Genomic DNA, 13,884 nt, shown 5'->3' on the forward strand with positions numbered 1-13,884 from the left:
GCAGAGAAATGGAGCTGTTGCTTGGAGAGGAGGCACCAGGGATTTATTCTGGATGGACTACATTGTATGGCGTGGCTGTTGTAATGATGATGGGAATGACCCAATTTAAGGGAAAGGATATGAGAGCGTACAATTGATGGAGTAATGCCCTTAAGTAGATAACAGGGGGTTGGATCTTGTAGGTGGGCAAGGCGGGTCTTAGTGACATGATCTATTCATTCACAACAGGGGAGGATAGAAAATATGGAAACAGATATAAGATTGCCAGTTGTGTTGGTAGAACATGAGGAAATACTCTGCGTCTTTATCTTCTCTGAAAACAGATTTAGAAGAGAGAGAAGGTCAGAGGTTTGCAGAGAAAGGACTAGTGTGAAATGGCCGTCTGTGAATGAATAGAGTTGTGTGAGGTAGCAGCAGTACTAAGGGCCTGCTTGAAGTTAAGAGGTTGACTTCGTGTTTTTTCACCACTCAGCTGCACAGATACAGGTATAGAACAGGTAGATAGTTGGATTTCAGCTGGGTCAAAACTTTTCTAGGTAGTACAATAAAGGGAGAAGAAAGAGAGTGAGTATAATGACTGACTATAAACTTAGGTGGATAGGAGGGAGGGGAGGATATGAAGTAGGTGAAGGACAGAGGAAGTGTTATTAAGATCTATGGATTTGGGGTCTCAGAATTATTAAAGTTGGAGAACTAGGAGGAGTAAGATGGTAAAACAAGAAATGTTGGTTAGTATAGGATTCTTGACCTTCAGCTGTGAAGAATAATCTCGGTGATGACAAGATCCAATTTATAACAGTGGGTGTAGGTCGCTGAAGTAGAGTAAAAGAAGTTGGAGGAAAAGTAAAAAGAGGAGTGAGAAGAACAAATATCACAGCAAAAGAAGGTTTGGAGAGAGTGATATTGAGAAACTAAAATCTCAAATCAGAGAATGGATGCTAAGGTTCTGTAGATGGCTATAACAAGGCATAATGAGAAAAAAGAGGGGAAATGATCATGAGGATTTTATTTTAAAGTGTACAATCGAGTGGGTTTTAGTATATTTATTAAGTTGTGCGGCCATCACCACTACTTCCAGAACATTTTCAACACCCTAAATAAAGTCTTATCAGTCACACCCCATTTCCCTCCTCCCTCTAGCTTCTGGCAAGCAGAATCTACTTTCTATGCATTTGTCTGTTCTGGACATTTCATATAATGGCTGTATACAACATGTGGCCTTACTTTATGTCTGGCTTCTTTAATTTAGCGTACTATTTCTAAGATTCATCCATATGAGTAGTATGCATCTGTACACCATTCCTTTTTATTACAGAATATTATTTCATTGTATGGATATATACTGCATTTAGCTTATCCATTCATTAATTGATGAATGTTTGAGTTGTGTTCACTTTTTGGCTACTATTGATACTTCTGCTGTGAACATTCATATACAAAGTTGTGTATAGGCATATGTTTTCAGTTTGCAGTGGGGATTTGAAACCAAATTTTGCCTAACATGCTACAGTGCCACCAGCTACAAAGCCTCGTGCTCTTAAATATCTAAACTTCATTAACAGGAGAATGGTAGCAGGAGCCGTCAGCATTCCTTCTATATCCTCTTGGATTGCTTTTCCATTTTCTTGCACATTTATACTCCCAGCATCCATCAGTTGTGTGTCTCTGTTAGAGGACTGTTCTTGGGCTGCTGGAATACACTTTGCCTGCTTAAAAAGAGAACCAGACATGCTTGGCACTTTACATCCCTGAAGCAGCAGCTCTTAACCAATGGTGTGAGGTGGGGTATATGTATTTCATTTCTCTTTGCCCAAGTTAGGACAGCTTTTAGGTTGGACCTGCACTGTCTCCCAGATTCCCCACAGACTTGAGCCAGTTGCCCTTGCCTGAGTTTACCACGGAGGTTTGCTGATGTTTAACCCTTGGCCTCCTGATCTCATTTCCCCACTACGCTATGATTTTCCCTTGGGAACATTCCTAATCACTTTCACAGTGATCTTTGTTGTGTCAGGCTTACTTGACACAATTCCAAGAGCTTCAGCACATCATAAACAAAAAATTAGGGAACAGAGATGCTTTTAGAGGCAGGCCCACTTACATGTGAGGAGAGATAGCTAATAACCATAATAACAAGAGAGGAAACAGAAGCACTGTAAAAAGCACACATAATTAATGGAAAAACCACATCAATCTGGGGCTTAACTGCCTTTCATTTCTCAGTAGTCCCTGAGGTCATTACCTTGTCCAGTGTAATAATCTGTGTTCATAGTAATGACTCTGAATTATGAAAGAAAATTAAATTCTATCCAGAAAAAAAAGGAATAACATGTATATTGCACTTTAGAAAGCATTGCATCAAAATAAATTTGAGATATTGAAAACACATTTGACAATTTCCTTACAATGCTTCACTAAAAAACAAACAGGAAAAAGTGGAGATGGGGTTCCCAATAATCCAATGAAGGCAGAAGCAGTGATAATAATGAAAATTTGTAAAGTAGAAAGCTAAGTGCCCGTCGTGAGATTGAGGACTAGCAGTGCCTAAGAGGTGAGTTTATTCATACTGCGGTGTTCCAGAAAAACTTTCAAAACAAGAGACATCAAGCGTCTCTCAAGACAGGGTATAGATAGGAGCTAAATATGGGAGAACTGGTTAAAAATCTACTTAAGACCTGTTCTACTGCAACTGAAGACAGGTAGTTTGTTCTCAAACATAGTTGATGTGAGGGTCTCTGGACTTGGGGACATCATTCTCAGATGAGAACAAAGGTGCATATTTTCATTGTATTTTCAAGGTGATTAACTATAAATCTATGGACTAATCACAAGACTTCGTAGCCAGACTAACTTCCCATGCCCAGTCATACCAGCCCCAATCCTCCAAGCAAGGAAACAAATTCCTCTCCTTGGAAAACCTGCAGAAGAGAAAAGGACTGTAGATACTGGAGGGTGCACTGACTTCAGTATTAATAGGTTGTGACACATGGGCTCAATAGTTGTGGGTCCCCCGCTCCAGAGCACAGGCTCAGTAGTTGTGGCGCATGAATTTAGTAGCTCCACAGCATGTGGGATCTTCCCAGATCAGGGATTGAACCCCTGTCTACTGCATTGGCAGGCAGATTCTCTACCATTGAGCCACCAGGGAAGCTCTTGATAGTTTCTTAAGAAGTTAAACATATTCTTAACATAGAACTCAATGATGTCATTCCTAGGTATTTGCCCAAGAAAAAAGAAAACATATGTCCATGCAAAGACCTGTTCATAATCACCCAAACCTGGAAATAGCCCAGAATACCCATAGCTTGTGAATGGATAAGGAAATTGTGGACAAAGAATTGTATACACAGTTACATGGATGAATCTGAAATATATTATGAGAAAATAGCCAGATACAAAAGGTGTTTGGACAAACGTTGTGTGATTGCCTTTATATGCCATTCTAGAAAAGGCAAACCTGTAGGCATCAGAAGTCAGATCAGTGATTGCCCCACAGCTGAAAGTAAAGGAGATTGACGATAGTGAAGGGACACAAGAGAAGTTTTTAGAGTGATGAAGGTGTTCTGTATCTTTATTGTAGTAATGATTGCATGACTGAATGTTTGTCAAAACTCATGGAACTCTATAGCTAAAAATGGTGAATTTTTGTAAATTAAACCTCAGTAAATTTGACATTAAGAACAAGTTCATCTTCTAGTCCCTCATCTGAGAAAATAATTCAAGGATACACTACATCAAAACTAAGAAGTAAATTGAGAAAGAGGAGGACATGAGATTCAGGAAATAGTGGATCCAATATAGAAAAGAAGAATTCCCAAGATGAGGGTTAAGTTTTACTGTAAGAAACGCCATGCAGAAGGAGTAGAAAATGCAGGCTTTCTAAAGAAGGAGCTCTTGGATAGATTTCTCTCAGTTCTCAATTTCTTGATTTTATTGATAGAATAGTCTGGAAGTGAATTGGTGATAGGCACCCAAGAAACAGAACAAAAAGTTACTAGCTCCAGAGAATTGTAAGAAGTTGTACAAGAGATTGTCTTCCATTATCTTAACTATGAACTACACTTAAAATTTTACATTAAGTAAAAGCCAAAAGTTATTTGAAACAAAATTATGAAATGATATTGAGAGCATGGGAGAGAAAGAGAGAGAATGTGTGTGTGTGTTTTGTATGTGCTTTTGTATGTATTACTAGAAGATACAATGTCAAATAAAACACAAGAATGAAAGTGATTGCCTTTCGGGAGCAAAAATTCCGTTTAGGCTGAGGATGAGGCAGAAAACTTACTTTTACCATAAAAACGGTGTGCTTTGTTGCTTGCTCGGGTGTGTCTGACTCTTTGGGACTCCATGGACTGTAGCCCACCAGGCTACTCTGTCCGTGGGGATTCTCCAGCCAAGAATACTGGAGTGGGTTGCCATGCCCTCCTCCAGGGGAGCTTCCCTGCCCCGGGATCGAGCCCAGGTCTCCTGCATTTCAGGAGGATTCTTTACTATCTGAGGCACCAAGGAAGCCCATATACATATATACCTTTTTGAAAATTGTTTTAAAAGTTGTAAGTTTTTAGAAGTCATTTAAAGGAATCTTTTATCTGAAAATTTGTATTATGTGAAATAACCCTTTTTCCCATAATGCCAGATAAATAAGGCAACAAATTAAAAATACACAAGAGGAATTTTTTTTCTGAGGTAATAGGTAAAAGATGAGTCCCTGAATGAAGATGATCGTCTCTCTTCAGGTACTCTGAATAAGGTTTGAGTAGACTGTTAATATCTTTCAGATTTCATGTTTTCTTTTTAAAAATACCTTTAATTCCTCAGTTATAAAATTAATGTGCCATAGTATAGAAAATTTTAGTGTAAATTAACAAAGAATAAAAATAAAACTATCAATAATCTTACCATTCAGTGATGACCTATTTGGACAAATTCATTTCCGTCTTCTTCCTCCACCACACTTCTCATTCCTCCTCCTTTATTTTTCTTCCTTGTTCTTCTTTTTCTTCCTCTCCTTCTCCCCACCCCCTTCTTTCTTTTTAATTGAGAAAAGTGACACGTCTTTTACTGGTGGGTAATCACAGACGCTGTGGATTTAGTAAGGAAAGAGAGATCAATGGAAAAGACAGAAGAAACAAATATAAAACAAAGGAGGGCAGAGAGAGACACAAAAAGGAGTAAAACAAAACAAAAACTCTATTTACTTTGAAAACAAAATACACTAAACAAACAGCCAAAAAAAAGAGTAGTTGAGTTCAAGTCCTGACTGTGGATTCTGAAATGCATATCATTTAAGACGTGAGCCTTTTCCCCTCTTCTCTTTTGGGAGCAGTCCTGTATCTGGGTCTGCCATGTTATGGGGAAGGAAAAAAGAGTTGTTACTTCTCTGCAGAGAACCATAACTGGGAATCACAGACACAGAGAGGTTCAAATAGTTTCATGAAACTATTTTATGAAATAGTTTTTTGGTCAGGTTCTCCAGATACCATCTTCTAAAAGAGGTAACAGTTAAAGAAAGTACTTTTAAGGTCATTATTAGAAGAATATCTTATTGAAAAGGGTGGCACCATTTGCATACATGTACTTCATGTCAGTCCAAACATGTAACTTTCTTCCTTTCCAGCGTTCCCAGAATTCCATGGGCCTTTGCCATGACAGAAGTATGTGGCATGATTCTGTGCTATATTTGGCTCCTGGTTCTTCTTCTTCACAAGCACAGGTACCTCTCTTATTTAAAATTACAAGACTGAAAATGTTCTGACTATCTTACATAAAGGTCATCAAATCTTGTTTCTTCCTTTGCTGTTTCCTTATTAATTTCCTTCTCTAGTTGTTATAACATTACAGTTATTGGTATAGAAAAATATTTTGGGTTTGATCGGCAAAAGAGTCAACCTGAGGTAGTACCTATATATTTAGTAATATTCCAAATATATTTTGCAGGGAAAGATGGTGATATATAACCATGTGCTAACTACTAACAGTCTAAGTCTAGCCTTACCTTTCTCTGTAAGCAAATTGGAAATATCACTGTCTATAGAAGGCTTGGGACCCCTCCAGGGAACAGTCTTCTGTCAGATGTTTGGGTGAAAGAAACTATTCTCTGCTTGAAGGAGGCCCATTAAAACAGAGGTCACTTTGCACATCATGCGCATCTAGCAAGTGCAGTTTACTACAGATAACACAGGAGATTGCAGAATAGGAAAGGTGCTGTTTTTGTACTTTCACAAGAAATATAAAGGGAAGAATGTTTCCATTAAAAAAGAAAGGAGAGAAGTGTAAGAGAAGGCTCCTTTCCTATATAATTAAAGAGGGGAAATTATTTAAAAAATAAAGACATAGTGTGAAATCTAAAAAGCAGTATAGTTCCGTTTATTTACAACAGAAAAACAGACTCACAGACATAGAAGACAAACTTATGGTTACCAAAGGGGAAGTATGTGTATGACACAGGAGGGGTGGGAATAAATTAAGAGTATGGGATTAACAGATATATACCACAGTGCTGTGATATAAAACATATAAGCAACAAGGATTAAGGCATAGTAAAGAAAAAACTAAAGAACTGACAAAGTTTGTGGATCTCCTATCTGTTGTCTTTGGACACTGAAGAAGAATAGGGACATCTGCTTGATTTTTTTTTTTTTATTCTTTCTCCTCACCAGGAGGTGCTTAAGGTAAACCACAGTGATGGGCTTTTGCTCCTAAGCAGCAGTTATTTCAGTGCTTTGAAGGTGAAAAGAAAGGTTGATGATTACTATTCTTATCACACTTTTAGGCCATATTGCACTTCATTCTCTTTTACTCTGCAGGAATATTTATAACTGGATTGCTTAAAACCAGAGGTGGTTTAAAAACACATGTATCACTGCTGCTTTCTAATTTTAACTTTGCCTCACAAGACCCTGTAGATCTGAATGGATCCACTCTTTAAAAACAAGAGTTGAGTTTATATAGGAAACCTTGGTAGGTTTGGCAAAGTGCAGCAACTAAATTCCAGTTTTGATGTTTACTTAGTCAAACAAAGTGTTTCTCAAAGTATGGTCTTTGTGCCACTTTCATTAGAATCACCTGGGTTCTCGTTAAAATCCAGGTTCCTTGTTATCTTCTTCAAAAACCTCACAAAATGATAACTTGGAAGAAAGAAGGCAGAAACCTTTGCTCTGGACTTTCCACCATATGATAAGAAAATTCTTCATAAATCTTGTGTTAAGAAATTTTTATTGCATCACTGAGCTTGTAGGAAGACAGGAAAATCCCAAAGATCCCCAAACACACATACACGTGAAGAAGAAAACAAAGAAAAAATAACCTATCGTGTAAAATCAGAGGAATGAATACGCATCTTTGAAAAAAAACAGGGTTACACTGGTTGTATTGCCAAAGCTGAGATGAGGAGACGAAGCCTTAGGTGTGTAACAAAGTTGAGTGGCTGATAGGAAAACTCACAGATTAAGCTGTGGATCTTGGAATGGGCTAGACTGTTCTCAAGTCAGTAGTGCTAACTGAGTCTCAACAAACGTAATTCTTCTCTGGATGATAGTGTATTCAGTTTAGGCTCCTGTGGTTTCTCAAAATGTTGGAGAGCAGGGCCTATTAAGAAAAGTAAGAAATGGTAGAATCCTCCTGCTTTGAGTTGGGACCCTCTCCATTCAGTGTTAGTTCTTCTCTTTCTTATCTTCTTTTCTTCTTTTTTATAGTACCACAGCTTCAGTAGTGAACCAGAAATGAAGCAGATCCTGCAGAGATGGAAACCTAGTTTGAAATAATTTCAGTTTCTAAAATTGTATTAAAGTGACCCCAGATTGTTAAATCCCTTAACTACTTGCCAAAAGAGATATCAAATCTCTCTTTGGGAAGACAGTATAGACCTATCAATAAATTTAATTCTAAAAATTTTTATATACAATATCTGGCACTCAAGTAAATAACTAATAAAAAAAAGCACACAAGTATGTAAGAGAATATGATTAAAATTTAAGAGAAACAGTAAATAATGGAATAGACCCACAGTGGATCCAGAAAATGGAGGTACCAGCCACAGATTTTAAAGTAATTCTGCTGACTAGTATAAGTAGTTTTCAACTCTTTGCGACCCCATGGACTGTAGCCTGCAAAGTTCCTCTGTCCGTGGGATTTCCCAGGCAAGAATACTGGAGGAGGTTGCCATTCGCTTCTCCAGGGGATCTTCCCAACCCAGGGATCAAACAGTCTCCTGCAGTGCAGGCAGATTCTGTGCTGTCTGAGACAGCAGGGAAGCCACCAGGAAAGCCCCTGCTGACTGTGTTCAATATAATTTTAAAAGAATAAAATGGACACTCTAGAAGCAAACACAGTTTTTAAAATCCATGAAACTGAGAATTCAGTAATGAGTGTGACCTCTCGTTGAATTTAGCAGAAGAGGGGATTAATGAATCAGAAGATAATTTGAAGAAAAAATATTTTTAAAGATAGAAAATAGATTAAATTTTGGGGAATACTGAGGGGATAGCCTGAAAAAGGTGTAACTTATGAATAATTAGAGTTCCTTGAGGAGAGGAGAAAGACAATAAAGCAGAAGTATATTTGAAGTGAAAAAAATTAAAATAAATCCAGATTTCTGGTCTCCATCCCAGGTGTACACACACTGCAGTTTGAAACTCACCTAACCTTGTGTTCAGTACTTTTTTTGAGGGTGGGTGGGAGGAGCATTTTAAAAATGTATAAGCCAAGTCTCTGTACTTAAGAATCTTCTAATCTGTTTTTGCTTAAAACATTTAAAAAAATTATCAGTACAAGTGATTTCATGCAGTTTCAAGTTTTTGTTAGAGATGTGCTTAATGTAAAACTTAGTATTAAAAAAACAGTATTTTATAGCTTAAATTTAAGAGAAATTAGAGAGTCTATTATATAATTATTAACCAATTTACAGTGTCATTGATGAGCAAAAAAAATCCCTAGAATCACATATTTAACTTTACTTCTCATTAAGTAAATAAGTTATGACAATATATGAGTAATAAAACTAGCACTAAGATAAGTGTCAGGCGAGGGACTATCTTCTTTCTTGTGTAACTTTTGCTTTCTCTTAGTCATATTTTCTTACAGTAAAATGATGCTCTTAGGTCTGCACTGTCCAACATGGCAGGTGCTAGCCACATGTGGCTGTTCAAATTTAATTTAGTGAAAATGAAATAAAATTAAGTTCCCCACTTGTACATTTCAGATACTCAAGAGCCACATATAGATGGTCTATTGGACAGTGCATAGATAGTCCCTTTCTATCATTGTGGATGGTCCTGTTGGACACTGTTACATGGTCTCTTAAGATTTCTGTCTTCAAAGAATCTAATGGTTTTCCTGCTTGTTCTCCCTCAAAGTAAACATTAGTTGCCTGGGGATATTTTGGTTTGTTTTCTTCTGACCTTTCTTCCTTTTTGGTCACTCTGTTCACAGGTCCATACTTCTTCGAAGGCTTTGTAGTCTGATGGGCACTGTCTTCTTGCTTCGCTGCTTTACCATGTTTGTGACCTCCCTCTCCGTGCCAGGACAGCACCTTCAGTGTACTGGAAAGGTAGCCTGCTGTCTTCTTCACCATTCTTCCCTCTTACTCTTAGTGTGTTAATGGCTTAGATGTATTTTGCTTTTAATATTATTAATTAAATGTGCTTTTTAGCATTTTTGGTATCAGTAATAAACGTGTAGAAATAATTTGGTAAAAGTTTTAAGCCATAAGCCAGAATCTGCCTCCCTGTTACTTCCATCCATCGATCCTAACTAGTTCAGTGCTGTAGAGCTACAGACAAAAAGTAGCTTTCAATGATCATTTTTCCTTTCCCACCATCCTCAGCATCTTTAGTCACGCATATTATATGACTCCGGACCTTTCACTGTCTTCATCACTCCTCTTTGAAAAAGTGTTTCGGAGGCTTCCCTTGGTGGTGCAGTGTTTAAGACTGCTTCCACTGCAGGCGGCACGGATTTGATTCCTGGTCAGGGAACTAGATCCCACCGTGCCACAGCTAAGACCTGGCGCAGCCAAGTAAAATAAAGTATTTAAAAAAAAAAAAAGCAATGCAGTCCAACCATATTCCATTTAAAATATAGTACCCACTACTCTAAACTTTACTCCTTCGGCTGCTGCTGCTGCTAAGTCGCTGCAGGCATGTCCGACTCTGTGCGACCCCAGAGATGGCAGCCCACCAGGCTCCGCCGACCCTGGGATTCTCCAGGCAAGAACACTGGAGTGGGATGTCATTACCTTCTCCAATGCATGAAAGTGAAAAGTGAAAGTGAAGTTGCTCCGTCATGTCCGACTCTGCGACCCCATGGACTGCAGCCTACCAGGCTCCTCTGTCCATGGGATTTTCCAGGCAAGAGTACTGGAGTGGGGTGCCATTGCCTTCTCCGACTCTTTCGGAGATGTATTTAAATAGTGGCTGATTTTGTTTTTGTTTTATACTTTATCGGTTGTTTTGGTATACTGTAGACATAACCTTCTCTTCTGGCTAAACTGAGAGAGGATAACTTATACAGATGGGAACAAAAAAAACCAAAGTAATGAATTATTTAAAAAAATTTTTTTAAATCGTGAAGATCATTTGTGCTTTGTATACAAAATTGGCTGTTGTGACTCATTAAATTTGGACAAAAGGATTTGTTAGCCTCTTTTCTAAGCCTCCATGCTTTAGTTAGGTGTTCCCAAATATTTTAATAATATACTAACATGTTTCTTGTTATTTTAATGTTGTTTGCAAAGTGTGAAACAAATTAAGTGTCAGTTCTTCTGCTGCAATAGAAATAGCTGAAATGTCGAGGAGGGAAGATTAAGCCGCCAAAGGAGATCAAGAACTAAAAATATAGCCCTGAGCTGAAGGGTATATAAACTTTCTCGAGGTATAAGGAGACTGACCAGTAAGAAAGGAAGGGGTAATGACGTTTAGGATTTACTGTAAAGGAAATCTTTTATTTTTTTAAGGTAAAAGATGCTTTTGTTTCTTCTTTTTTTTTTTTTTCTCCCCCAAAAGGGAAAGTACTTCTAGTTACCAAGTTACATAGACTTACTGTAAATTTTCAAGTTTTATGAAAATATGTAAATTTAAAATTCCTGCTTCTTTCACCCCACCCCATAAATAATCCTGTTAAAAGTTCATATAGCCACACAGACTGTTTTTAACCATGCTTGCACATTCACACAAGTTTGTATAGATAGCTGCTTTTTAAACAGAAGATAGGATTATATCGCAGACGTTGTACTTCAGCTTATGTTTTACTTAACAATGTGTTGTTTACTTTTTTCTGAAAAAAATACCTCATCTTTTTAATAGCTGCAGAGTATTCCATTGTACAATTTACCACTGTCCAAGTGGCATGCATTTAGCTTATTTTCAAATCTTACTCTTTATAAATAATGCTATGATAAACATGCTTTTTCACTTATTTAATAGTCTTAAGATAAGTTCCTGGAAGTGGAGTTATGAAATTAAAGGACATAACAATTGTGATACATATTGCTGCCATTTTCACTAGGAAAGACTACTTTTTCACTGCTGTCACCACTGTGCATGTCACTTTTCCCATCACACTGCCAGTACTACGTTTTATCAATTTTTGGAGTCACTGTCATTCTGATTAATGAAAGATGATGTCTGAGACTTTTATGGTCTTATATTTTAAATTTCAATCTTTTAATCTCTTGACTGAAATAAAAATGCACAGTGTGAGAGCTCTGAGTTTGAGACCAGCCTCTTAGGAACTATGCTAAAGAAGTAAGGGAAGCAGTTAGCATATATGTGATCTTGGAGAAAGTGATTGAGCCACACATCTTGGTAGAAAGTTGCTGCTAGGCGTGAGGAACAGATGTCTCAGTCAGTGATTTTAGTGCTTTTCTAAGTATGGGTGCAAGAAATTAGGTTCATAAAATTTTCTCCTGGGCAGGCGAGAGGAAAACTGTCCTGAAGGCCTGCTGCTGCTGCTAAGTCACTTCAGTCATGTCCAACTCTGTGCGACCTCAGAGACAGCAGCCCACCAGGCTCCCCCGTCCCTGGGATTCTCCAGGCAAGAACGCTGGAGTGGGGTGCCATTGCCTTCTCCAGTCCTGAAGGCCTATTCTGTCTGTTTTCGCAGAACACAGAGTACCTCATTCCTGGTCTCTGTTCTTGATGTCCTTTCAGGGTATGTTGAAGGTCAGGGACTACAGTGGCTAATGACTTAATTCTTATACAACTGGATAGCAAGTGACATTCTTTAGCTAGAAAATCTGCTGAATTTCTGTGCATAGTGTGAAGGAGAGATAGAACAGTTTCCCCCAAATCAATTAGAAGAGATTTAAAAGAAAAAATAAGTAAGCTTGTTACAGTGAAAGAATTCCCTGTAGCTGAGGAATTTAATTGCAGGTCAGCCACTAAAGGAAAGGATATATTTGCATAGGGCTGCAACATGTGTTACAAAAATAAATTAGATACCATCCCTCTACAGTATGGACAGCCCTTTTTCTGTCTCTAATGACAGTTTTTCATTATCAGTTAGCTTAATGTGGGTATACCTGTTCAGATCTGCCCTAAATACTATTAATTGCTTTGAATTATAATATAACCTATTTATTGACCTGTATTTGCAGCAGTCATTAAAATTAGAAAGTTAAGATAATATTATCTATCAGTCAAATCCCTTACAATGAACTCCATAGGGCTTTTACATTGTAATAAAGTAATTGCTTGAAATCTCATTCCCAGAAGTAGTGGGTTTGGAGACAGAACCAAGAACATGCCTGTTCTTTTTTTTTAATTTCGTGATGGAAAGGAAAGAAACAGTTAAAGCAAATTTCTCATCAAAATGTCTAAATTCATAAAGCAAATTTCTCATCAAAATGTCTAAATTCATTCTATTGTGTTTCAGTTTTTATTTTTCTGGAAAGATATTTGGGGCATTTTACGATTGGAAAGGATAGGGAGACAAGTAATTGGGCAATAATTGCTTTTCTTTTTTGTACTATAGTATTTTTTTTAATTTATTGCAGTATAGTTGATTTACAGTGTTGTGTAATAATTTCTTTTTTTTTTAAACTGACATCACTTGTTTCCTGTCTTTGGCTGAGATATTTTCCTAGCAATCTGTTCTTCACTGCTTGATTTTTTTACTCTCACTTGCATAACATCTCTAACCCTGTTCTCATTAGAGGTCATGGAAATAAGCAAACCATGTATATTTTAGTATCTCCTTTCCTTTTCTCTGATAATAAATTTCTCTCCCTCCCCTGCCATCAACTGAGACAGAAGGGGGAAACTGGGTAGTGTATAATCAGGTGAGATTTCTAATGAAATGGTGATTCTAATGAGATTGTTCCTCTTGTTCATTGGCCATGGAATCTTTAAGATACAGGGCTCTAGAACTGGACTCCCTCTGTTCATATTATTACTTATTAGCCGTGTGACCTCTCTGAAGCCAGTTTCCTAATCTACACAGTTAAATCAGTTCATACAATTTTTGTGGAAATTAAATGTAATAACATAAAAGCATATAGTAGCATGCTGCACATAGAAATGCAAATAAAATTACAGCAATTTTTTATATTGTTATTATGTGTTAAATGCCTTTTTAAAAAAGTGACCATTGCTCAAACTCTTCCTCAAAATGGATTACTTTTTTTTTTTTTTACTTTATTTTACTTTACAATGGATTACTTTTTTAAGTTTTATGTGTGGGGGTTGGGATTAGATTTGGCTACTAGTAACAGGAACTTTATGGTGGCTGTAGTTTAATAAACAAGCAATGATTTATTCTCTCTCATAAGAGAAGTCTGAAAGTAAGTACTTCAGGTCAGGTGTTTGATAACTTTATGGAGTTATCAAAAATCCATGATTCTTCTGCCTTTCTGCCCTCTTGTCCTACACTTGGCTTGCATCCTCAAGGCGA

General features: G+C 37.4%; 1 protein-coding gene across 2 annotated transcripts in view; it reads left to right on the forward strand.

The window, feature by feature from the left end:
• SAMD8 (sterile alpha motif domain containing 8) overlaps window positions 1-13,884 on the forward strand; it is a 47,529-nt gene that overhangs the window by 30,265 nt on the left and 3,380 nt on the right. Inside the window, exons 3-4 of one of the 2 annotated variants that reach the window (XM_069572191.1) lie at window positions 5,615-5,710; window positions 9,427-9,544. In XM_069572191.1, the coding sequence (XP_069428292.1) occupies window positions 5,615-5,710; window positions 9,427-9,544 (214 nt within the window). The remainder of the gene's footprint in view (window positions 1-5,614; window positions 5,711-9,426; window positions 9,545-13,884) is intronic. The other variant, XM_069572192.1, reaches the window with a different exon arrangement.

This window comes from Ovis canadensis, chromosome 25, assembly GCF_042477335.2.
Source record: "Ovis canadensis isolate MfBH-ARS-UI-01 breed Bighorn chromosome 25, ARS-UI_OviCan_v2, whole genome shotgun sequence".
NCBI classification, from domain to species: domain Eukaryota; kingdom Metazoa; phylum Chordata; class Mammalia; order Artiodactyla; family Bovidae; genus Ovis; species Ovis canadensis.